The sequence below is a fragment of the Mirounga angustirostris genome, unplaced genomic scaffold, assembly GCF_029215605.1.
Source record: "Mirounga angustirostris isolate CCGP_5_RB_7025 unplaced genomic scaffold, mMirAng1.0.hap1 SCAF_17, whole genome shotgun sequence".
Taxonomy (NCBI): Eukaryota; Metazoa; Chordata; class Mammalia; order Carnivora; family Phocidae; genus Mirounga; species Mirounga angustirostris.
This window is the reverse complement of record NW_026991725.1, coordinates 4,605,052-4,630,167: the sequence shown is the minus strand read 5'-3', so window position 1 is coordinate 4,630,167 and position 25,116 is coordinate 4,605,052. Positions and strand designations below refer to the sequence as shown.

General features: G+C 44.9%; 2 protein-coding genes and 1 long non-coding RNA gene across 21 annotated transcripts in view; 1 reads left to right on the top strand and 2 right to left on the bottom strand.

Annotated features, from left to right (window-relative positions):
- The window catches only part of LOC123854321 (uncharacterized), a 31,993-nt gene that overhangs the window by 3,614 nt on the left and 3,263 nt on the right, over positions 1 to 25,116 (top strand). The window contains exons 3-5 of one of the 9 annotated variants that reach the window (XR_010408591.1): positions 4,098 to 4,205; positions 4,663 to 4,740; positions 12,113 to 12,251. The exons of 1 other annotated variant lie outside the window; for it this stretch is intronic. This is a non-coding gene — a long non-coding RNA (uncharacterized LOC123854321). Of the gene's footprint in view, positions 1 to 4,094; positions 4,741 to 12,112; positions 12,252 to 25,116 lie in introns of those variants that run through there. 7 more of the 9 variants (XR_010408589.1, XR_010408593.1, XR_010408588.1 and 4 more) reach the window with 7 other exon arrangements.
- Positions 1,166 to 6,482, bottom strand: RSKR (ribosomal protein S6 kinase related). The gene is made up of 12 exons (XM_045889488.3): positions 6,426 to 6,482; positions 5,786 to 6,031; positions 5,610 to 5,693; positions 5,424 to 5,492; positions 4,991 to 5,060; positions 4,659 to 4,763; positions 4,441 to 4,481; positions 4,161 to 4,188; positions 3,961 to 4,050; positions 3,788 to 3,876; positions 3,553 to 3,663; positions 1,166 to 3,123 (listed from the first exon to the last, which is right to left on the bottom strand). The coding sequence occupies exons 1-12, from the start codon at positions 6,480 to 6,482 to the stop codon at positions 2,902 to 2,904; spliced, it is 1,212 nt and encodes a 403-aa protein (XP_045745444.1). The 3' UTR covers positions 1,166 to 2,901.
- The window catches only part of BLTP2 (bridge-like lipid transfer protein family member 2), a 31,042-nt gene continuing 10,809 nt past the window's right edge, over positions 4,884 to 25,116 (bottom strand). For 3 of the 11 annotated variants that reach the window (XM_064582916.1, XM_064582919.1, XM_064582921.1), the window contains exons 17-40: positions 24,853 to 25,044; positions 24,521 to 24,723; positions 24,254 to 24,372; positions 23,912 to 24,132; positions 23,220 to 23,410; positions 22,994 to 23,093; positions 22,654 to 22,856; positions 21,123 to 21,417; positions 17,889 to 18,046; positions 17,403 to 17,609; positions 13,599 to 13,698; positions 13,204 to 13,386; positions 12,716 to 12,837; positions 12,083 to 12,238; positions 11,876 to 11,997; positions 10,997 to 11,177; positions 10,261 to 10,351; positions 9,750 to 9,856; positions 9,477 to 9,612; positions 9,242 to 9,372; positions 8,967 to 9,068; positions 8,538 to 8,672; positions 5,610 to 7,894; positions 4,884 to 5,492 (exon numbers count right to left, since the gene is read on the bottom strand). In XM_064582916.1, coding sequence (XP_064438986.1) covers positions 7,712 to 7,894; positions 8,538 to 8,672; positions 8,967 to 9,068; positions 9,242 to 9,372; positions 9,477 to 9,612; positions 9,750 to 9,856; positions 10,261 to 10,351; positions 10,997 to 11,177; positions 11,876 to 11,997; positions 12,083 to 12,238; positions 12,716 to 12,837; positions 13,204 to 13,386; positions 13,599 to 13,698; positions 17,403 to 17,609; positions 17,889 to 18,046; positions 21,123 to 21,417; positions 22,654 to 22,856; positions 22,994 to 23,093; positions 23,220 to 23,410; positions 23,912 to 24,132; positions 24,254 to 24,372; positions 24,521 to 24,723; positions 24,853 to 25,044 — 3,638 coding nt within the window. In that variant the 3' untranslated portion in view covers positions 4,884 to 5,492; positions 5,610 to 7,711. Of the gene's footprint in view, positions 5,493 to 5,609; positions 7,895 to 8,537; positions 8,673 to 8,966; positions 9,153 to 9,241; positions 9,373 to 9,476; positions 9,629 to 9,749; positions 9,861 to 10,260; positions 10,352 to 10,996; positions 11,178 to 11,875; positions 11,998 to 12,082; positions 12,239 to 12,357; positions 12,498 to 12,715; positions 12,838 to 13,203; positions 13,387 to 13,598; positions 13,699 to 17,402; positions 17,610 to 17,888; positions 18,047 to 21,122; positions 21,418 to 22,653; positions 22,857 to 22,993; positions 23,094 to 23,219; positions 23,411 to 23,911; positions 24,133 to 24,253; positions 24,373 to 24,520; positions 24,724 to 24,852; positions 25,045 to 25,116 lie in introns of those variants that run through there. The other 8 variants (XM_064582917.1, XM_064582918.1, XM_064582920.1 and 5 more) reach the window with 8 other exon arrangements.

The following is a 25,116-nucleotide window of genomic DNA, read 5'->3' as shown; positions in this document are numbered from 1 at the left end:
ACAATTCAGCTCGTAACAGGATTAATAATGCAGTGAGTATGATTTTATTTTGAAAAAGCTTTGACATGATTTTTACATTGAAGACTCTATTTAAAGAAGTAACTAAGGAATTGTGATTACCAATTTGCTAAATTAATGAACAAATGAACAAATTGATATATGGTAAAGAAACTCAGATGTAAGAAACAATGAGTAGAACTACAAAGACACTTTTCTAGAAGAATATAAGCATTGGTGTTAAGACTGATCTTACATTCTTAGAAAAGTTAGAAGGGAGTAGAGCATAAAATATCCATACTGATACGTATATCTGATTTCTTCTAGGTAATGAAAAAGCATAGAGTTAAACTTAAAAGAGATCAGGTTGTATATAAAAGTATTTTTAAGTGAATTTCATGTGGATAAATAAAAGGTATTATATTTATAGGTCAGTGATTCTAAATGGGGGTGGAGGATGGCAGGAAAGAATGCCTTCCAGGGATGAACATATCAAAACTGAGGGGTGAAGATGGGGCTTTTTCAAATTATACTTTCTGAAACATTGATTTTCGGTCACCCCCTCTACTCTACCCTGAGAATCACTGCTATAGTGCCCCACTGATTATGAATAGAGTACATTAAAAATGTCCACATTTGATAAATGATTCAAGTTACACTTACATGATTATGGTCCCAAAGCTACCTAATATTTCCTAAGAAAGGGACCCTAGTGACATGTCAACCATATCCAAAAGACCTTAACCCAATATGCTGCTGTGACCAGAGAGACTATATAATGTTAGGTGACCTGAATATTAATTAACACTGGACCAGACACTGGACCAGTATCATAAAATCATCTACATCTGCCCTTTAAAAAAGCATCACAGAACTCTAAAGCCCCCCGCCGACAACCGAGAACCAGTGATTATAACCCCCTCATTTCTATATATAGGAAACTAAGATCCAGAGAAGTTAAAATAACTTGTGTAAAGACTCTGAGATAGTTATTGGTGGATCTAAGCACCAGTCTAATACTCTTAATTACGTTAGAAACCATTAATTCCTATTTCTAGTATTCAGAGTTTTTATCCAATATGCAGTTCTGGTCACTACAACTTTAAAAAAAAAAAAATGTAAAGCTAAAAAAGTATCTAAAGAGAAACAAATGAGATAATCAAAAGGATTAATGTTACATTTATTTATTCATGTATATCCCAGCCTTGTTCCAAAAAGGCTTGCAAAAATGCAGATAATAAAAAGAAAATAAAGGTAGAAAAGGAAGATGGAATCAAGAATGTGGCTAGCATACAAAATATACAACATGAAGTCCTAAACACTTGCTGGAAGTGGACTGCAAATTAGGCTCTAAGTGGCCTAGCATTGATATGAAGAGAAAAATACAGTCTGTTGAATATTTAGTGTCTTTAAGGTAAAACCAAACAGCGATTCAGGAAAAGCACAGCTGGGTCCAGGGGAAATTTCTCCCATGCATCCTTATACAGAACATTATGAATTGTAATGAACACCCTTCACAATATATCCATAGCAATTAAATTTCATAGGGATTTTCCTACAGATTGCCAAAGTACAATCCAGAAAAAGCAATTTTGCAGAGGCCAATAAAATGCCAGCTATGTACAGGGAAAATCTGGCTTAATCCAGGGAACAGAATTAATAAACACAAGTATACAGGGTGTTCCAGACTCTCTTTGGTCTGCAAAGAGAGATCAGAAATAACTGAAGAATAATAAAAATGAACATTTTGAAGGGCTCCTGGCTGGCTCAGTCAGAAGAGCATGCGACTCTTGATCTCGGGGTTGTGAGTTTGAGCCCCACATTGGGTGTAGAGATTACTTAAATACATAAATAAATATTTTTTTAATGAAGGTTTTGAGCAGTTAAAGAAAAATGAAAAGAAGTCAGTAAAGGCCAGAAATATATACAAATTTAAGGTCCAGATGATTTTCCTTACTAAAGGAAAAGGTTCTTGAAATACATCTAACCTTAAATCTTAAGGCTGATGTCATGCCTCTTAATCCCTTGGTTTGCCCATCAGAAACTGAATCCTAGGCTATCTAGGGAAATGATCAGTTTAAGAATCTTGTCTTTTGAAGAGATTTTGTTTTGGAAAAAAATTCAATAGCTATCCCTATCAGCCCTAGAAAAGGCATTTAACCCACATTTGTTTCAGTTCCTTTCCTCACATTAGGCTATTAGATTCACTTTTGAAATTTTTAAAAATTAGATTTATTACAGACTGGCTTTGAGCCCCCAGATGGTACGTTTTAGCTGCATATTTAGGGGTTAAAATGCCAGCTTATGAGACCTTTGAAAAACATTCATACTGCTTCTAACAAGCCTATTAAAAACACATATATAGCACCTTGAGACCCCATGCAGTGTCATTATTGCTCAAGAAAGGAAATATGGCAGGGGCACCTGGGTGGCTCAGTCATTTAAGCATCCGACTCCTTATTTCGGCTCAGATCATGATCTCAGGGTTGTGAGACTGAGCCCCGCATCAGGCTCTGCATTGGGCATGGAGCCTGATTAAGATTCTGTCTCCTTCTGCCCCTCCCCCCTCTAATAAATTTTAAAAAAAAAAAGGAAATATAGCAGAGAGACAAGGAATGGGAAAAGTAGAATAAGCCTCTGGCTGAAAGCTTCAGGGTATGAGCATTGGAGAAATGAAGCAAAGGAAAAGGTCAACACTCTGATCTGACATGTTGAATTGAGAGGTGGGTTGTATTCGTGGGGGGGGGGGGGGGGGCAAGATTTGAACTCTGGCCCAACAAGTAGAACAGAATGGTAAGAGGCTACACATTAAAAACAAACTGGATCATCAAAGTGGTCATACTGAGTTGGCAGTAGAGGAAATTCTCAGGTTCCCAGATGGGCCCAAATCTACAGTAGAGGGGCTCAAGCAAGGCTGGGATGGACCAGGTAGGACTCCAGGTTACAGTCAAAATCCTTGAAAAGCATGGACTCCGATGGACTGGGCTGGGTAGCTTGTGTCTCCATGACAAAGTTCACTGGCTGCTTCCGTAGGAGCTCTGGGTCAAAGGCCACACCCCGAAAGAAAGGGTGGACCTGGAAGTGATGCAAGTAACGCAGACGATGGAGGGGATTCTGGCATAAGAGCTGAAGGCAAATAGATCATGAAGGATGAGGGACTGGGATAGGAAGGGGGCTAAACAGAAAAGCTGGAAAAGAAGTTCATGAAGCTGTGGAGGGCAGGAAGAATCCTAAAGAGGATCTGAAAGAGAGAGAAACAGGCTAATTTGGGGGCAAAGGTGGGAATAAAGGTGCTGTGTTGGTAAGACAGTAGCAATGGCCCTCTCTCAGAAGTGACCTGGTATGGATGGGGAGGATATTTGAAGGCTGGGGAACTCAGAACTGAAATTTAAAGTGCTGGTTAGAGGGCAAGTGGTGAGGTGGTACTTGATCAAGTTGGAGCACACCCCCATCCCAGCCAGATTATTAGAGACATGGGGAAATAACACTTCAGTGATAGGGAAAGGAGAGAGAGAATGGTTTGGTAGTCAAAAGGAAACTAGTGTTCACCCTTACCTCATGGAGCAGGAGTGAGAGCCCCTGGTTAAGAGAAGCCGGGATCTCAAAATCATAGTGGGTCACACTTGCCAACATGGCCACATGATCTCTCTCTGCAGCCACTGGGAACTGAGTTGGGGGGGGGGGGGGCGGTGTCATTGCTTGGTAGGAATGAGGCAAGATTTCCTAAGGTCTTCTTCCCACTACAGGACAAAGCTCCTCTCTCTGCCCAACATCCCTACCATTCTCTCACCTTCCCAGCTGCCAGAGAGAAAAGCAAGACACCCAGGGACCACCAATCAGCAGCATGGTTGTAAGGCCCTCCACTCAGGACCTCTGGGGCTAGATTTGAAAGACAGTTGTCATTGACATCAATTGGCTAGATTCCTGCCATTGTTTACCCGCCAGCTTTAGCACCTGTCTCACCCATGTATTGAAGAGTGCCACAGATAGTATAGGCTCGGGTTCCCTGGGCCAGGTGGCGGGACAGACCAAAGTCTGTCAGTTTCAGATGGCCTGTGAAAGAGAAGGCAACAGCACCACTCTGTTCCTCCCCTCAGCAGCCATGACTCCTTCCCAAACTGAGGGTCCTCTCATTCTGGGGCTAGGAAAAGAAAAGGACTTACCTCGTTCATCCAGAAGGATATTCTCCATCTGAAAAATCACAGGTGGTAAGTTATTAGTCATCCTCTTCCTTTCAACCTTCTTTCATCATGTATACCTCCCAGCTGAGGAAGACGCCCTATTCATCATTCAGGCCTATACTTTGATGGCCCTTGCCCAAATCCTTAGCACTCCTGAGGGCCCCAAGGTCAGCTGTTCTCAGCTCCCCACTGCCTTCTTAGACCTGTTGGAACTTCTTACTGAGGCCCCACTTCAGACAAAGAAAAAAGCACTTAACTCTACCTTCACATCTCGATGGATGATGCCCAAATCATGGAGATAGCCTGTGGATGACAAGTATGGGGTGTGCTAAAGCTCTCCTGTCTTTCCAGATTCCCTGGTAGTTCCCATCCCATTCCTATCCCTGTTCTTTGACCTCCAGAGTTAATATCAAATCTCTTCTCTCTGCCCCTCCCTCTTAATTCTTCCCTCATTTCCATTACCATTCTTATTTCACTTACACAGCACCAGAACCAGTTCAGCAGCAAAGAGGCGGATGGAGGCCTCAGCAAAGCAGCCAACAGAGGACCACAGGGAGTAAAGGTCTGTACTGCAGTAGCTGCACACTGCAAAGTATCAGAAGCCTAGGCAATATTTGGGGTTACTGTGCCTGAGCTCAAGGCATTTTAGGCCTCTTGCCCAAACTGATGCCACCCGTTGTTCCCTCTCCTTTTTGGGGAGAGAAGTGCTCTGAGAAGGGAAAGAGCAAAGGGAAAACAAGCCAAAGGGATGGATAATCTCAGGTGGGGAGTACAATAGAAGGATTCTTGGAAATGAGAGGCCAGTCACTCACTAATGAAGAGGTGCCGTTTTCCCTGCCAGCTGTCCCCCAAACCGTGTACAAAAGGATGGTTGATCTGTCGCTAGGAATGAAGAAAACAAAGTTAGGAAAGAGGTCATTGAGGATCAAGGGAGCCAAGAAGTCAGGATTTACCTAGTTATGCAGAAAAGGAGCTGCTGCCCCACCTCTCAGTTCAGGTGAACTAAGTAGGGACTGCCTGCCTGGTAATCTCAAAACCAGCATGATACTGAGGAACACACCAGGACATGCTGGAGAGATTTCCATGGAAGGACCTAGAATTAACTGCTGATAACTACTTTTCCAGGATCTACTTTGGTTGAAGCAGAGGGGGGGGGGGGGGGGGGGGCCAGAACCAGGAAGAGCAGGACAGTTGCCACCTGTGGTTTAGTTCTTCCTAGGATCCATTCCTGGGCTCTGTGCATACCTGGATGCTAACCTCCTCTTTGCACTGCCTCAGGATGTCCCTCTGTAGGACCTTTACCTTGGGCAACACCTGTAAAAGGAGAGGAGTGATGACTCCTACAGGTTGTTTATGCCTACCAAACCTTTATAGAACCAAGATTCGAGGCAGGGACTAGAGAATGATGTGGAAGAGTACCTAGGTCCCTACCTTCACTGCAAATACTGCTTTCTGGCCACAGTCTATCACCTTGAGAACCGTTCCGAAGGAGCCTTTAGCCACAAGGCCTAAAATCTGTACAGAGAAATGGAGAATAGCATAATTGAAACTCTGGCCATTTCTAGATGTCTCCCCAAGACTGAGACCCCTTCCAGGGACTGACTTACCTTCAGCTGGTGATGCCCCTTAAGGGGCCTAATGGGAAACTCCGGCAGAAAAAGGTTGACGAACTGAGGCACTGGCCACTCAGACAGAGGCTTCTCTGTTAGCAACAGGGCCGGCTCCAGGGGCTCCTGGTGTAGGCACTGATGCCCCCGTAGTCCCCACAGCTCTTCCACACCTGACCTGGTAGTCCCCACACCTGACCAGAGGCTCTTCCAGCCTCGGACCCAGGGACCCCGGATGTTGCCACCCTGCTGAGAACCAAGGGAGCCACTCTAAACCTCTGCCCTTGAGGCATTACAAGTTCTGCCCATCTCAGAAAGCATACCCTCAAGTCGCAACCTTAGGGATACATTTTTGAGCACCAGGCAAAATTGCCATTACCCTTGCTTTGGGCCAAGGCCTAGATTTCCTGGATATGATTCAGATCCTCTAGGAAAGCAGTATTTGGACATTTTCCCTTTGAGGCATCGGAGATTCAGCCTGTGCCTCTTGGTATGGGGTTGGGATATTTTCACAGCATAGCCTCCTGTTCCACCTCCACAGTGGGCATCACTAACATTCTCCTCACCAGTCAGTTCCCAGGCCTTAAGACCATGCCCCCTTAACCTCCCCTAAACAGGCGGCCAGAGCCCCACAGCCTACCTTATGAGAAGCAGCCACTGGGCCATGTTGCCCCTGCCGACAGCTTACTGTTCCCATCCAAAGCCTCTGCCTCCTCTCCTCCTGCTAAATCTGCTGTCCCAGTTACATAAGCAACTCCTGCCCCTGATGCTACATTACACATGAGCCCCGCCTCTTCTTGCCGTTCATGACTAGAGATACAAGTTGATGCAGCCAAACCCCACCCTTATCCCCAAATCCTATCCCCCCACCCCAGTTATGAATAGGCTCATAGCCAGCACTAAAATGTGCAGAGACCTATTAGGAGGCCAGTGTCAAACCAGAGCTGGGAAGTATCTGTGATATAGTTTCACAGAGGAGGGAAAAGGCCATACTCATTAGAGTGGTAGCTAGAGGATATGTCTTGGGTTGATAGGGAGGTAGGGACAGGTTGAAACCCATGCACTTAACACACCAAAAAAAAAAAAATCAAATTTAAAATATGTATTTTTTCCTCTTTAAGTCGTTTTCTTACCATTCTTCAGGGCATACCCCAAGGGGACCCATGGCCAGCCCTGGCATCTATTGCCATCTTCCCAAGTGAACTTGGCACAGATTGAGAAGGGGCTGATTCCCCCCCCAGAACCCTAATATACCTCTCATACAAGGCAGTGGAATGAGGAATAGGAGATCGGCTCCTCCCCTCAACTTTCTAGCACAGAGGGAGAGCAGTTACACTTAGAAATATATATGTATAGGGTGCCTGGGTGGCTCAGTTGGTTAAGCGACTGCCTTCGGCTCAGGTCATGATCCTGGAGTCCCGGGATCGAGCCCCATGTCGGGCTCCTTGCTCAGCAGGGGGTCTGCTTCTCCCTCTGACCCTCCCCCCTCTCGTGTGCTCTCTCTCTCATTCTCTCTCTCTCAAATAAATAAAATCTTAAAAAAAAAAAGAAATATATATGTATATATTTATATATAGGTCTATAAAAATTTATCACACTTGATCAGAACTCTCCCTCCCACCCTTTCAGTTAGCCCCAGTTGAACCAGATCCTGATCCTGGGCCCATTCCCTGGGTCTTGCTCTCTTGACGCCTCTCTGGGCCTTGGCCTGCTGATCAGTGCGAGGTAGAACTCAGCATTATTATCCACTGTATTCTGCAGGAACAGGCCAGCTGCTAAAAGAGCAGTGCCCCTCTCCACAGTACCCTGTGGGCTCCTGACCCCCAACAAATCCTGATAGGTAAAGGGAAATGCCTCCCACCCCACAAGTCCCTGGGGCCTGAGCCAGAGTCAGATCCTGTACTGCAGCCACTCTTGGATGCTGGATCACTTGCGCCTGCCAAAGATGGACTTCTTGCCAGGGTTCTTGTTGCCCACACTTAAACCGATGAGGAGCCGGGCTTTCTCCTCCTCTTCCTGCTGTTGCATGTTGAGGTCTGATTTAGTTTCTAGCTTTCCCCGGACCTCAGACCCTGTTGCAGGTTTCAGCCTTAACTTCTCTTTGATTACCTGATAGGTTAGAGAGAAGTAAAAAGGAAGGTAAATATTAGTGGTACAGGCAGAATAAATCAATGTGAACCAAGTCAATAAAGATTTATTAAGCTTACATGAAGACACAGTGGGGCAATTCAAATTATAAAACGATCTCTGCTTTCAAGAAGCTTACAGTCTAATTAGAACCCATTCTGGGGGTGCCTGGGTGGCTCAGTCGTTAAGCTGAGCCTTTGGCTCAGGTCATGATCTCAGGGTCCTGGGATTGAGCCCCACATCGGGCTCCCTGCTCAGCAGGGAGCCTGCTTCTCCCTCTCCCGCTCCCCCTGCTTGTGTTCCCTCTCTCGCTGTGTCTCTCTCTGTCAAATAAATAAAATCTTTAAAAAAAAAAAAAAAAAAGAACCCATTCTGAACTGAAGTTGTGTCAGCCCTCAGTTTCCTAAAAATCAACTGTTAACATATATGAAATACTCAGTAAACATCTAATTTAATCATCTGACCAAAGTCATGGAGAGGGTAGGGATATAAGTTGTTCATTTCATTCAGCTGCCCATCTCCAAGGCTGCTTGTCCTACATATGTCCTAGGATGAAATGCACCTGAGCACAGGATCTGTTTGCCAGCCCCTGCTAACCAAACAGCCACGAACTCTGCTGGGATACCTGGGCAACCAGGGCTTTGCGGCTGTCCCTCTTGACAGCCATGGCAAAGTCTAGCCATGTCCATGTATTGTTGTGGTACTCCAGACAGGGCAGCACCAGGTTAAGGTCACCCCAGTCCACACTGTTCTTCTCACCCTGCAAGGTGGGGGGAGGGGAGAGAAAAGAAGAATCAAAAGATGTATCAGCTGCCATTTTTAGTTCAAGCAATACCTGAGTCCAAGTTTAGTGCTTTCCTACAGCAGCAGTTTACAGATACTGATTTCCCTTTTACCTCATCCTGTAATGGTATTGATTCCTGAAGGCAGCAGAGGGAACAGATTACCCCCACATACCAGCTTCACAAACTAGACTGCTGTGTCTAACTTTAATCTCTGGTCTTATCTGGTTCCCTTCCCACGCTGTTCTAGAAAGTACTAGGGAGGAGCAGACCTTGTAGCTGACACACAGAGGAACCTGTGGAATCTTTATGTAGATGAAGGAGTTGTTCATGGCAGCTCGCTCTTTCATCTTGTCAATATCATCCACAGGGTGCTAGGAAAGGCAGGAAAGGAGTGTGAGTCCCTGAAACCACCAGAAGAAACTTAGGACCCCAAACATCTCCATCTCCTTTCATCCCTGGAAAAGAATGAAGAAATCCCCTGCTGGGCCAAACAGAGAACCCCAGGACTCTCCCATCTCTCCATCATCAGGGGCATGTGTGGTACCTCAGGTACTTTCCGAAATGACCTCCTGACGCCAGAACTCCGATTTAAGCCTTGTGCCACACCCTTTCCAGGGCCCAGTGGTGCTGCATCATCTGTTGCAATCAGCTGCCGAGGCTTCACCACTGGTATTCCTATGAAAAAGCAAGAATACCAGCTGCTATCCTCTTTCTGAAGCTTTAGCTATCTCTGGGGCTGCTACCCCAGTCTTCTGGAGCTCCACCATAAAAGTTCTCACCAGTAGTCACCAGTTTGGACTTATCTTCTTCATCTCCAACCTCATCATCTTCCACACTTCGGCCAGGAAAGAAAAAACCCATTATTCTATGGAAGAACTGGTGTGTCAGCTGGATGGTGAGAGGCACCACATTTACCTAAAGAGGAAAAAGGCTGAAGAAGCAATTAAGCTCAGACATCATCCCTCAGTTTACCTACCCCTAATGTAGCATAATAACACAGATAGCTTTTGACTGCCCTTTGTTTCTGGATTCCCAAAGGACTGTATACTAACCTCAAAGTGTTCCTTAACAGAAATACCCCCAACAGGGGGCCGGACTTTGCTGAAGAGGCGGAGGGCCAGCTGTCGCCCAGACTGGCAGGAGCTCTGGGGCCGCAGGACTACCTATAGGATAAAGAGTGATAAATCAACTTTCAAATCCATTCAGACTAAGAGGAAAAGCAATGGTCTTGCTAAGCTGAGCAAGCTTTCAACCTCTCAGATCACCACACTGCTTCCCACACTGGATTTATGTGGAAGGGCCCTTACAAATGCCCTGTGTTAGGGGGTGGCTGGGTGGCTTAGTTAAGCATCCAACTCTTGATTTCCGCTCAGGTCACGATCTCAGGGTCATAAGATCTAGCCCTGTGTCAGGCTCCATGCTGATCACAGAGTCTGGTTGGGATTCTCTCTTTTCCTCTCCCTCTGCCCCTCTCTCTCATTCTCTCTCTCTGAAATAAGTGAAATCTTACAAATGCCCTGTGTTAGGAAGCATGAGAATGGGGCAGGAATGGGGAAATAAGACTTGCCTTATAGACCGCATTGGGGAGAAGGTTGTTCATAGTGAACCAGCCCAACTCCAGAAGATGTTCTGCTGTGTCATCAGACTTATTCACCTATAAAAAGATTTCCCACCCCCCGACCCCATATGCTATAATAAGCCTTTCTCAGGAGCTTGCTAGAGAATTGCTACATGTCCTATTTTCAGGTTCTCCATATGTTTAATCCCAACCTTTGGTATCCCTTTCAATTTCATACAATCAATTCAACCTTTAATCCAGTGTTTCTCATGGGCACTACTGGCGAGGGCACTGAGTGCCAGTAGCACTTCCCAGTCACTGTGATATTCAGAAATGGTCTCACATATTTCCAAACTCCCAGAGGGAAAGGGTGTGGAATAATGAATCATGTCTTCTCCTCCATGCCATTGGCTATTTATTGCAGGAAAGCTGAATGTCAGTATAGAATTAAGTTTTATTCCAAGCTGGACTTGGAAGATTACTTCCCTCTGGGCCATATTTCTAGGGATAATCTTATTCAATGAAAGAAGCATTTGATCAAGCTCATCTAGATCTGTGTTATTTCATACTACAAACGATTGTTCTAAGGGGAACTATGCTAATGTCTATCATCATCAACACCGTCATCAGTAATCATATAATAATTAGTCTGTTTGTATCTCTTTCTGTAAGTTAAGACTCCTGAGATAGGTCAGTGCCTCTCAATACAGCTGCCTTTGTATGACTGTATATACCCGATACCTTGCTGTAGAGGAACCGCTGCAGCTCCAGTTCAGCAATTCCTAGCTGTCCATCTTCCTCTGTCAAGCGCCATCGTGCCTGAGCAAAGTAAAACTCAGTGCGACGTACCACACTCACATCTTCTTGTTGCTTTCGCAACTCCATCTTATTGGCCTGTTGCAACTGGAAGTCCTTAAAACACCTGTAAATGGACAGGAAGACCAAAGCCAATAAGGGTAACAGCATTTGGGTTAGGGTGGGGTGGGATGCTCTAGAATGATGCAGGAAGTAAACCCAGAGATGGACCTATTTTGGAACAGGTATTCCCTACATTTTTTCCACTAGATTCATTGCTCCCACACCTGGGGCCTGGGAGAATAAATCCCATCTTTTAGTTCCACGGCTGCTGCTGCCTTTTTTTTTTTTTTTTTTTTTTTAAAGTAAGCTCTACACCCAACGTGGGGCTTGAACTCATGATCCTGAGATCAAGAGTGGCATGCTCTACTGACTGAGCCAGCCAGGCAGCCCCCACAGCTAATAAAGTAGTCTCTGCCCACTAACAAACCCCTACAATTGTATCTGCAATGGTGCTCCTTACTGATCAACTTCAAGACCTTTTATTTTCAGTTCACCTGCATGTAGCAAGACCACAAAAGTGATCTTTCCAAACTATCTGGCTTTCTCCTTTCCTAGGAGGTACTCTAATGAAGAGCCAAAGGAAGGGCTCTTCTATTCTCAGTCTTTTGGCCAAGTCCAGCTAGGCTCATTCAGGAAGTACCCAAATCTACATCAGCCTTTGATGATGCACACTAGACCCAAAGACTATCATAACACGGGCAAGGAAGAGAAATCAACCCTAGCTGGGGCACTGGGAAAGGCAGAGAAAGAATGCTGTGGCACCTGATGAGGATATTAAGCTCTTCGCTTTCTAGCTGTAGATTGGCCTTCTCCTGGTTTAGCTGCAACTGAAGCTTTTGGTTCAGGTCAAGCAGGTTCTCGTTCTTGCTGTCATCCTGCAAAGACTAGGGAGCCAGGGCAGGAGAAACTGAGAGGAGAGCTCCTTTGTCCTAGGAGAAGACCCTCTCCTCAGACTGCCCTGGTAACTACCTTCATAATAGAATATATCTGCTTTTCCAGCTGCCGTATCTGAGCCACATGCTGCCGCACAGCCTCCTGCAAATGTAATATGCTGCTGCGCTGTTCCTCAGGATTGCTAGAAATCTCAAGCTGGAACCTCACCCGCTGCTTCTTCTCACTGTGCTCCTGAATGAATGGAAAAGGAAATGAACAAGATTTCTTAATAGACAAGTCCTGCAGTAAAGTGAAACAGAGAAAGTAACAAGGAATATGATCTCTTCTGGAAAGCTTACCTGTATTTGTCACCATTAGTAGCAAGTCTAAGAGGCAGGCCCATGCAGAAGTAGTAAAGATTTCACAGTAAGCCAGTCCCACAGGGTAGGGATGGAGGTGATAGTGGGGACTACTTACTGTTTTTAGAGGTATCAAAGTGACTGAGAATTGACTAAGAAAAACAACCAAGTAAACAAGCGCTACAGTCTCTGGAACACTCAGACCTTTCCTAGATAAGTGAAATTTCAACAGCTGCTATTGACTAACAGAGGATATAACCAACCACAAGGTCCTTTTTCAGTTTGAAGCATGACTTTTCTCACTGAATAAAGCACAAGGTCTGTGGGTTCCTGTGAGGCTAACTGGCATTCTATAAGGGCCCATGCTCACCTTCCGCTTAGGTTCTACATGGAGCAGCAGGTTGTTGACAATGTCCAGGATCATGGCATACTGAGCCGGGTTGGTGGAGATTTCCAGCTCATGATGAATAAGGGTAAAGGTATCCACAGCCCCTACGTAATTGTTAGCAGGCAAGTAAGAAACTCAAGGTTCTCTCTAAATATCTACCCCATCTTCTAACCTGTATTTGGAACCATTCCTGTTAGTTAACCCCATAGAAACGGATTAGTGAGAGATGCTCACGGGAGAAATATGTTTGCTTATTTTAGAATCAAATAATACCCATTCATCCCAGTTCCCTCCAAAAATACAGTTTATTCTCTTATAGCAGAACTTACATTATGCAGAGCAAAGTGAAACCATTAATGCCAGTACACAGTGGGACTTCTAATAACACTACTGACTTAAAAGCACTAAGAAAGTAACTACTTTCACAAGTTCCCTAGTCCCCTTCTAAAAGCCTTTCAAGCCCTGAATACCTTCCTGTTTCTTTAGGAGATCTTCCTTTTCCTGGTTCTCATGGACCTCAGGTGGTTTAATCTGAGTTGCCAGCTCAGGATCAATGTCATGGCTGTAACTAATATAGTACATTCGGCAGCTACAGCGTGAAATGATCCGCTGGACTTGCTGGGCTTGTTGCGCCTCAGCTGGCTGGTTCCAATCTGGAAAGAGATGGGAAAGAGATAAGAGACATTCTCAATAGAGGTATTGTAAGAGCCTTCTGGCTATGTGTGATGTCTAGGGAACTCCAGATACTTGTTTTCAACCTAGCCTAACACAAAATGGTCCTACTCCAGCATATGTTAATCTTAGAGTATGTAAGAAAATGCACATCTGCTCCTAACCACATGATGTAGAATAAGGGAAAGCTGACCTGTGGTGGTGGTAACCATGCCTCCCACTGCCTGCCCGCTCTCCATCAGCTCCTGCACAGAATCCAGACTACGCTGCCGGTGCTCCTCGATATTCTTTACCTGAAGACAGAGATACAGGTACCTTTAACTCCTAGCCAACTGGGTCACAGATCTCTATGATGCAAGTAGTTATACTTACTATCCAAACTTCCACTGCCTGGAATAGCTTGAGGGATCTCCCAGGGTAGAAGACATATATGACTCTCTCCTGGCCCAAACCACCCAAATTCTCCAAAGCCAAATGAGTTATATGCACATTTGCCAGACCTGCAGGCCTGAGGCCAGAAAAGCAAGCTAGGTTAAAATTAAATCCTGTCCTACCTCACACCCATTAGGATGGCTATCAAAAAAAAAGAGAAAGTACCAGGTGTTGACAAGGATATGCTGAAATTGGATCCCTTGTGCACTGCTGGGGGTATGTCAAATGGTATAATGGTACTGTGGCAAATATGTCAAGCACAATTCCTCAAAAAATTAAAAATAGAATTACTATATGATCCAGCAATTCCACTTCTGGATATATACCCAAAAGAACTGAAAGCAGGATCTGGAAAAGATTTGTATACCCATGTTCATATGGCCTTATTCACAAGAGCTAAAATATGGAAGCAACCCAAATATCCATTGGTAGATGAATGGATAAGCAATATGTGGTATATATATATACACACAGTGGAATTACTCTTAAAAAGGAAGATGCTAGGGGCGCCTGGGTGGCTCAGTTGGTTAAGCATCTGACTTGATTTTGGCTCAGGTCATGATCTCAGGGTTGTGAGATAAAGCCCTGCATTGGGCTCTGCATTGTACACAGAGCCTGCTTAAGATTCTCTGCCTCTCCCCCTGCCTGCCTCTCTCTCTCTCTCTCTCTCTCTCTCTCTCTTTCCCTCTCCCTTTCTCCCTCTCCTTCCCTCTCTTAAGAAAAAAAAAAAAAGATACAACACAGATAAACCTTGAAGAGATTATAGAAAGTGAAATAAGCCAGTCACAAAAAGACAAATGCTATATGATTCCACGTATATGAGGTACTTAAGAATTGTCAAAATTATAGAGACAGAGAAAGTACAATGGTGGTTGTCAAGGACTGGAAAGGGGAGGTGGGGAGTTATTGTTTAATGGGTAGAATTTCAGTTTCACAAGATGAAGAGTCATGCAGATGGATGGTAGTGATGAACAACATTATAAATGTATTTTTTTTAAGATTTATTTATTTGAGAGAGCGAGAATGAGAGAGAGAGAGAGAGAGAGTACATGAGAGGGGGGAGGGTCAGAGGGAGAAGCAGGCTCCCCGCTGAGCAGGGAGCCCGATGCGGGACTCAATCCCGGGACTCCAGGATCATGACCTGAGCCGAAGGCAGTCGCCTAGCCAACTGAGCCACCCAGGTGCCCCAACATTATAAATGTATTTAACGCCACTGAACTTGACACTTAAAAATGGTTAAAACAGTAAATTTTATATGTATTTTACCACATAAGAAAAGTCAAATCATGTTAAGCACAAAAGATTTCATCAAAACCAATGACTTTCCCACCCACTTTGATATTCATGTGTTTGTATTCTTGCTGTTTTCTGTCTTCACTCTGACACTGTTGTTATGAATTCTTTTGACTCTCTCCACTAAGCTGAAGTCAAAATGGGTAATAGAATGAGTGATATGGGAAGACCATAAGCAAATCTGCCAAGTCACAAAAAAATTCATAAGAAAGGCAAGATCAAAGTCCCCTCCCAATTCAGTGAAGGAAACCATAAGCAAAACGAAAAGGCAACCTACTGAATGGGAGAAGATATTTGCAAATGATACGTAAGGAACTCCTACAACTCAACACCAAAAAAACACTAATCCAATTTAAAAATGGGCAGAGGACCTGAGTAGACATTTTTCCAAAAAAGACATACAGATGGCTAACAGAAACATAGAAAGATGCTCAACATCACTATTCATCAGGGTAATGCAAATCAAAACCACTTCACACCAAAATGGCTAGTATCAGGGCTCCTGGGTGGCTCAGTTGGTTAAGCATCTGACTCTTGGTTTCAGCTCAGGTCATGATTTCAGGGTTGTGGGATTGAGCCCCACATCAGGGTCGGCATTCAGCACAGTCTGCTCAAGATTCTCTCTCCCTCTGCCCCTACCCGTGCATAGGCAAGCACACTTTCTCCCTCTCTCTCAAATAAATAAAATCTTAAAAGAAAAAAAAACCACAAAGTCCCTCCCATCTAAGCCAAAAACATTCTATTCTAATGCTAATATCACAGCCTAAGGGGGAAAAAAGGGTTCACATGCAAAAGAAGGCGTGCCTAAGAGAAGGAGAGGCCCAGAAAATGCTAGAGAGATCTTGCATAGCTCATCCTGCCCACCTCTGCCTGAGTAGTTAATATCTTCTGTGCCTACCTCCTGAGACTACTGGTAAAGAACATGGCTTGCTTGAACCACAGCTGTAATATGATATATTACATGACCTCTCATATTACCAACAATCTGACCCTTATTTGGCCTGACATCTGATTAAATGATTACCTTGGATGTAATTACACCTGAGGTTGCTTGGATTGAGCCCTAAGGCTGTTGAGGTAAGAAGTATCAGGGAAGAGGGATTAGCTTTTCCCCCATGAGTATGATGGCAAATGAAGTTATCATATTGGTGCTTAACAGAGGTACATGGATCCAGTAACTCATTTGGGGGTACCATGCCCAGCACAATGTGGACACCTCACACGTGTGCAAGTAGTAACAATGCAGAATATTGGCTAGGTATCTTATAAACTATTAGAGCTCCCAGTAATTATGAAATTATATCCTAGAAATTATAATGCAAATTGTTTTACTAAGCGGAAAAGAAAATCTACAGCCTGGTCCCTACCAACTGCTCACAATTCCACCATCTAACAAAACATTATCTTGACACACATTTAGACCTTCCCTCACATAACAACTTTTTAAAAATGGTATGATTATTTTCCATCTAAATGAAGCTTTGTATTTTTCAAAGCACTCTCACTAATCCTTTCAATAATCTTGTGAGGGGAGAAGTATTAACTCAATTTTACAAATAACGGTGACTCACTCAAGGGCTACTATAATAGCAAAGGTGGCATCTGACTCCTAGACAAGCAACCTTTCTATTCAACCATACTGCTTTGCTGAAATAACCAATCGACCATCTTCATAAATCAGAGAAAGAGCAGATAGAGAATTTATCTCAAGTTCTCAAACTTACTGCCTGTTTTCTTGGCTGCCCACTGATTAGTGTGCTTTATTAGCAGGGGTCAGCAATCTTCTCAAAAGTAAAAAAGTTCCAACCTACTTTATTCTAGTGCTGGGAATTGAGAATTTCCTTTGCAATGAAAAAGAATAGCAAGAGGGACGCCTGGGTGGATCAGTAGGTTGAGCGTCTGCCTTCAGCTCAGGTCATGATCCCAGGATCCTAGGATCGAGTCCCACATCGGGCTCCTTGCTCAGCGGGGAGCCTACTTCTCCCTCTGCCTGCTGCTCCCCCTGCTCATTCTCTGACAAATAAATAAAATCTTAAAAAAAAAAAAAAAAGGGAAAAAGAATAGCAAGAGATTAAAAAAAAAGGCACTACGTGCTCAGAGACCACAAATCAGAGACTGCCTACAATTCCTACATTCAAGGTATCACCAGCTTCATTATTCTATTAAGCTGGTAGCAACAGGTACTATCCGGAATCTTGCAAGTAGTCTGCCGGAAGGAGCCAAATATGGAAAACTGGGACTATAATGGGCCTTCCCAGTCCCACTGACTAACCTCTAACCAGAGCTGTCGGCCATCCTGCTCAGTGGGGCTGCTTTCAGTGGTGGCAAAGTACTGCATGCCATCCAGTAGGCAAGTCCAGGATGTCTTCTGCTTCAACGTGTCACCATACCAAGCTGGATGATGTTGGCACTGCAGCAGCTGAGCTTTGGCAGCTGACACAATGACACAGCCTTCTGTCTCTGCTCCACGAAGAACCATCTATACCATAGACAGAAGCAGAATCACAGCACAAGGGCCACCAGGGAAGGTGAGAAGGTTAGTGAAAGGATTGTACCAATGACTACAGCTGGTTCTAATTCTGGCTTACTGAGTGAATGCTATGGTTTTAGACATGAAAGTGATTATCCTGGATACCTGCTGGAAGGAATAATTTTTTGAGGCTCTGTCTGCTCATTCTTATTCGGTGGTGGGAGAAGGTGAACAAACCCATATTATGATCTAGCCCAATGTAGGGGTGCTCTGGTAAAGAAAAGTTACCTGGCAGTTAACCAGCTCAATAAGGCAGTTTCGGTTATATATGTCATCCGTCTGGCAGGCAGCAATGCCACACAACTGGTCACTCACACCTGACTCCTCTTCTGTGAACACTACAAACCTATCTGTCTCTTCAATCAGCTTCTGCAACATGTAGGCACCTGTCAGAGAAACAGGAAGTGGGAAAAAGTCATAATCTCAAAGGGATAGGGAACACATCTAGGGTCAAACTGATCTTCCTTCAATTTCTCTAGAACACATTCTCCTATCTGCAACTCCAGCTCACCCACGCCACCCCTTGATCCCTGAGGGCAAAATAAAGGTTGTTATTTTATTTTCCCTTCAATTTAACAGAAGAAAGAGATTCCCAAAAGAATCTTAGAAATGCTATATAAGGGACTGCCTTCGGCTCAGGTCATGATCCCAGGGTCCTGGGATTGAGCCCTGCATCGGGCTCCCTGCTCAGCAGAGAGCCTGCTTCTCCCTCTCCCCTTGCTTGCCTGCCGCTCCCCACCGCCCCCCCACTTGTGCTCTCTCTGTCAAATAAATAAAATCTTAAAAAAAAAAAAAAATACTAGCAGCATTTTTTTCTCTTAGGTATATCAACCTCTGAATTATTCTAGGATCTTTTTTCTCCCTTATCTTCACTTCACATTATCTTAAATGTTTGTTGACCACTCCTTTCCCCCATGAAACCACTTCCTTGCCATCAGTGCCACTGTGTTCTCATAGTTCTACTGCTTCCTTTGACTATGCCTCTAAATTTTTTTCTCCCAGGTCTTAGAAAATAAGTATCTCCTAAGGTCTATCCTTAGCATGTTCCCCTCTCTTCCTCTTTCTTCCAATGAGTTTGTCTAACAGTGTGTTATGTTCAATAGCAGCCTCCAGAATCAGACTAGTCTGCCTATATTTAAGATCCTATCTCTGCCAGTTTCTTGATTGTGACCTTTGGCAGCTTGCTTTAACCTGTGTCTCAGTTTCCTTGTCTGTAAAATAACAATAACTGTCTCATAAGGTTGTTGAATTTTTTTTTTAAGATTTTATTTATTTATTTAACTGACAGAGACACAGAGACAGCTAGAGAAAGAACACAAGCAGGGGGAGTGGGAGAGGGAGAAGCAGGCTTCCCGCGGAGCAGGGAGCCCGATGCAGGGCTCGATCCCAGGACCCTGGGATCATGACCCGAGCCAAAGGCAGCTGCTCAACCAACTGAGCGACCCAGGTGCCCCTGTTGAGAGAATTTAATGCAACAACATACAGAAGTATTTTGCAGAGTACCTGCCACACAGTAAGCAACTATTATTATCTCCTTGACCTTACCTCTTAGCTCTCTGCTGAAACTCCCAAAATCTTCAGCTCTAGTACTAAGCTTCTAGATCTCATCTCCAGCTGTTAGACATTACCTAGATATGCTACTTATGTCACACATTTCATATGCAAAGTAACATTTCTATCTATCCCCTCATCTCCATTCCCACTGCCTCTACCAAGTTCAGGCCCCCATTACATGTTGTTGGGACGCCATAATAGTTTCCTTATCTGTCCCTCCACCTCCAGTTTCTTCCTCTCCAGTCCTCCTCCAAAGCACTGCCAGATTTATCTTCCTAAAAATTAAGTCTAATGATGACACATCCCTATTCAAAAGCCTTCTCAGTAGTTCACACTGTCTACTGAGTAAGAACCAAAACCTCCTTAGCCTTGTATGAAGACCTTTGATGGTCCATGTGTAGCTTTCCTTTCTAGGATCTTCCCTCGCCCCTCATCTTAGCTACTCTTTATGCCAACTGAAACAGACTGTTTGCTCTCCTTTGAACATACTGAGCTTTACCAGTTCTACTCCTATTCAGGATATTCCCTCTGCCCTGAATGCCCTTCCTCCCCATTTCCACAAGTTCAAACCATATTAAGCCTTCAAAGTCCAGCTTAAATGCTACTTCATCAATAAACCTTTCCCTAATTGCACTCCCTCTTTTTCACTCCAGTCAAGAACTCCCATATGGGGCGCCTGGGTGGCTCAGTTAGGCTCTGTCGTTAAGCATCTGCCTTCGCTTCGGCTCAGGTCATGATCCCAGGGTCTTGGGATCGAGCCCCGCATCAGGATCCCTGCTCTGCGGGAGGCCTGCTTCTCCCTCTCCCACTCCCCCTGCTTGTGTTCCCTCTCTCGCTGTGTCTCTCTCTGTCAAATAAATAAATAAAAACTTTAAAAAAAATAACTCCCATATACTTCCGTTTCTCGCTTGTGACATACGTCACTTTTACCTTGTTCTTGAACTCACCATGAACTTGCATTCCTCTGTACTTATTATTCCCTCTCCCTAAAATGCCCTCTCCCTTCTCCTTGACTGTTGAACTCTTATTCATCTTTTAAGACCCATCTCAACTATCTTTTCTGGGAAGCCTTTCTAGACTTCCCTATGCTGATTTAAATACTTTCTTCTTGAACATTCTTACAAAGCATTTTCATAATGAAATAATAATTTACATGTCTACCTACTAGTTTCTGAGTTTTCCCTCATCTTTATATCTCTAATGTCTAGGGTTATGTCTGGCACATTATAAATCCTCTATAAGCGAAAATGAATCTATGAATGAATGAGTGGTTGAGTGAATGAACGAACTAATCTTAGCTCATCCAGAGATGATAAACTAGTTGTTGCGGCAAGTAGACTTTCATTTTATTTCTCACTGAACCCAGTGCAGTGCTTTGTGCCTGTTAAGTACTCAATATTTGTTGACCGAACAAATTCATCAAACCACAAAACAATTCTTTAATCCCTTCTTTCCCTTACTCATCCTGTTTTGACCTATCACTTCTTCATGATCCTCTTCTTTTGGCCACAGGATCACACCCTTTAAATGCCTATATCATTGCTATGTAAGACTGAAGTGCTGGGGCGCCTGGGTGGCTCAATTGGATAATCGTCTGCCTTTAGCTCAGGTCATGATCCCAGGGTCCTGGGACTGAGTCCTGCATCAGGCTCCCTGCTCGGAGCCTGCTTCTCCCTCTCCCTTTGCCCCTCCCCTCAGCTCCTGCACACTCTCTCTCTCAAATAAATAAATAAAATCTTAAAAAAAAAAAAAAAAAAAAAAGACTGAGGTGGCCTAATATGGAAAAACAATGGTTTTCATCTCTACATCTAGATGGAACATCTGTGATTTAGTCCTTCCCATTTCCTGTCCAATCCCATGTACATATTCTACACCTAACTCTATGAAGTCTCATCTCCCCCAGCTTACCTCCTGATGACCCCTTATCAGGCTGTCCACTAAAGCTGGGAGTGTTGACGGGAGGTGGGGCTGGGACACTGGTCAGAACACTCTGCTTTGGCTTTTTAGCTGGCATCTGGGGTTCAATCTTTAACCCCTTCAGGGCCTCAGTAGAGAGATTACGTTTGAGTACTGCTGCCTTTTTATAGCCATCATATAAACCAAAGGCAATGTCCCGATTGGTGGTTGTCCAGGAAGCCCGTAAATCTACCAAGTGCAGCTGGTGTGTATGAAAGGCGGGATCCCCAACTCGAGTAGAGAGCTCCTAAGAAACAGGTAAAGAACCACAAGGTAGCATGGAAATTCCCACAATATCTCCTGGACCACAAATGTAGAGACAAGAAAACAAACTTGTTGAATAAGCAATCTATTCTTGGGGCGCCTGGGTGGCTCAGTCGGTTAAGCGTCTGCCTTCAGCTCAGGTCATGATCCCAGGGTCCTGGTATCGAGTCCCACATTGGGCTCCCTGCTCGGCGGGGAGTCTGCTTCTCCCTCTCCCTCTGCTCCTCCTCCTGCTCATGCTCTCACTCATTCTCTCTCTCTCAAATATATATATAAAAAAAAAGATTCTCTCTCTCCCTCTCCTCCTGCCCCTCCCCCCCACCTAAAAAGGAAAAAAAAATCTGTTCTGGGAGAGATAAGACGACCCTGGAGAAAGAAAAACTAAGTGGTCTTAATGTGTGCATTAGACTACACTCAGACTATATCCACTATATTTTAAATGGTTCAGAAAATTTCAACATATAGCTATCTCAGTCAGTAGAGCATGGGACTCTTGATCTCAGGGTTGTGAGTCTAACCCCACCTTGGGCATGGAGCCTACTTAATTAAAAAAAAAGAAAAAAACATTTCAACATAAAATCTTTCCTTAATTGGGGGAAAAAAAATACCAAATAAGGTGCTAGAAAAAAAGTTTTAACTGTTTCCTAAAGGGCAAGAGACTACCTTTAGAGGGAGAGGGAGAAAAGGAATTTTCAAAAAGAGGCACACTGATACAGCTGATAGTGAATTCATCATACGGTAATGATACATATGCTTGGAATATAGTTAGAAACGTTACCTGGACCTTAGCATGAAACCTACTGCTATGGACTGAATTGTTCCCCCAACCAAACTTCTTATGTTGAGACCATAATCCCCAATGTGATAATATTTGGAGATGTGGCCTTTAGGAGGTAATTAGGTTTATATGAGGTCATGAGGGTGGGGCCCTTATGAAGGGATTAGTGCCCTTATAAGAGACACCAGAGAGCATGCTCCCTCTCTCTTTTCCTGCCTTGTGAGGACACAGCAAAGGCAACTGTCTACAAGCCAGGGAAGAGCCCTCACCAGAATCTGACTAGCCTGGCACCCTGATCTTAGACTTCCCAGCCTCCAGAACTATGAGAAATAAATATCTGTTGTTTAAGCCACACATTCTTTGGTATTGTTATGGCAGCCCAAACAACCAAGACACCTACTGATACAAATAAGGTAGTAAAGAGACTGTGTCAGGCGGTACCTCCTCAGCCGTGCGATTGCTATGCCGCTGGTAGGTGAGGGAGGACAGGCTCAGTAGGTGGGTCTTTGTTACCAAGGGATCAAGGCAGTGATCAGCATTCTCTTCGGTGGGCGAAGCCATCAGGTGAACAGTCACCTGACTTAGGTCACTAACCATCTGGGTCACACTCCAGTCAGAGATGAGGCGCCGCATCACTGTGCCCGCTGAGAAAAGGGGGCATACAGAGCCCATGCAGGCCAGTACAGAAGAACAGTGTGGGACAGAAAGAAGGACAAGAAATGAGAAGGGCAAAGAGGGCAAGGATCAGTCTAGGCGAAATGAAGGCAGTCTTTGAACCTACCTTGAGGTATAAGCCGCTGAGTTCCCCTAGTAAAGACATGGCCCTGACTGCACTCAATCTGGACGCCCCGTTGCTGGGCGAATGAGGCCCAGTAATGCACCTGGCAACAAGAGAGCATAACACTGAACAAAGAATGGCATCAGAGAGATGATTAAGATAAGAAAACAGGAGAAAACTAGGGAAGGGGAAGAGAACTGAAGATGTCAGCAGGGATGCAGAGCCTGACCTGCAGCTGGGGAAAAATTGCAGTATAGGAAAGCTGCTTGTAGTGCTGGCCAAGTTTCTTCTTGCTAGGTTTCAGGTTATTGAAGAGCTTTCCCCTACAGATAGGCCTTGTGACACTAGTCCAAGTTGCCCAGAAGTTTTGCATCCAGCGCAGAGTACTACTATATAACAGAATCCGGGGCTGGGATATTGCTGTAAAAGACAAGATAAACATTTCCTACCTGGGATTAAAACAGGGATGAAGCTAAAGCTAGCTTCAGCTTTTAGAAGTTTAAAAACCCAAGCAGCATTCAGCCTCAACTCAATATCCCCAACACCTTTTCCTTTTAAAGATCTAAGCTTTGCGGGCACCTGGGTGGCTCAGATGGTTAAGTGTCTACCTTCAGCTCAAGTCATGATCTCTAGGTCCTGGGATCAAGCCCCCATCTGACTTCCTGCTCAGTGGGGAGCCTGCTTCTCCCTCTCTCTCTCCCCCTGCTTGTGCTCTGTCTCTCTTCTCCCAAATGAATAAATAAAGTCTTAAAAAAAAAAAAAATCTAAGCTTTGTGTTCACCAATGCTTTCTCCAAAAAAAGTCCTAATCCAAATCCTCCCTTGCTTTCCCTATCCCCTCCCCAGAGGGTCAAGTTGAAGTCCTTGGTGTTTAAGCCAACCTCCCAACCCTTCCTCCCGTTGCCCCAGACCCAAGCCTCACTCCCACTGTGCCGGGTCAGATCCATCTTGATGGAGAGATTGAGGTTCTCAGAGCGGAATGCCCGGTAGGAGTCATGGAGTTGGCCCAAGGGCACCTCAGGCAGAAACTCTGGGGCCCGCAGAGTGACACTGTGGTGATCATGGGGGTTCCCATGGCATAGCCACTGCAGGTCCAGTGTCATGCAGAGGTCAGGCAGGTGAAGGAAGCAGCAATCATCATACCTGTCTCACAAGAGAGTCCCAGCTCTCAGTGCCCTGGTCACTTGCAACCCCCTGGCTCTTCCCCTCTCCCTCCCACCCGAATCCCTCACCGTGCTGAGGCCCCACCCATCACTCCACTCACTTAGAAGCTGTTCTCACGTTGACATCCAAGTCACCTTTGAACACAAACTGACCAGGTTTCCAGTGAAAAGACAGGTGGCTCCACTCCCAGTGCATATTTTCTGTCGTGTTGTACGGGTCCTATAACCACCCCCAATAGCTCGGTGAGATCTGGGTAAGAGTATCACCCAAATCTCCCAAATGAGTACCGTTCTCTCTTCTCCCATGTGCTATACAAGCCCCAACCATACCATCCTAATAAGAAAACAACTCTTCTGGAGCCCCTCACCTCAGTAGCCAGCTGGTGCAGATTTGCCTGTTCAATGTCCATGTACCAGTCGCCATGGAACAGAAGACGGCTCTTGTCCCACCAGGGCAAGGGGGGGCTGGGGTCAGCTGAGGGCTTGGTCAAGAGGTCCAGAGACTGGCTAATCAGTGTCCAGGCTGGATCCCAGCAAGGGCCCCATACCACTGTGTACTGAAAGATTTCCGCTAGGACAGAGGAGCAAAGGGTACAGCTTGTTACACAACTTCTCTCTTCACTCCAGAAGGCCTCAGCTCCTCTCCCATCCCAGCCATCACCACGTCCCTCAGTCAAACCGACTGCCCTCCTCTACTCACAGCGGAAGTCGTGGTAGAACTTGAGTGGGGGCATGTTCCTCTCTACTGCCACATTACCCCATGGAAGCCCCAAGTGCAAGATCTGACGCCTCCGGGAGCAAGGCTGACCACTCTGCTCAGTGCCCACAAGTCGACCCATCAGCCGCCAGTCACGTATCTCGAACAGGTACCGGGGATAATCTCGTATCCGGACTGTTATTACAGGAAGGATATACGCTATTTAGAGGACTGTCTCAACATTCTCAAGCATTTTCTCCCCTGCCA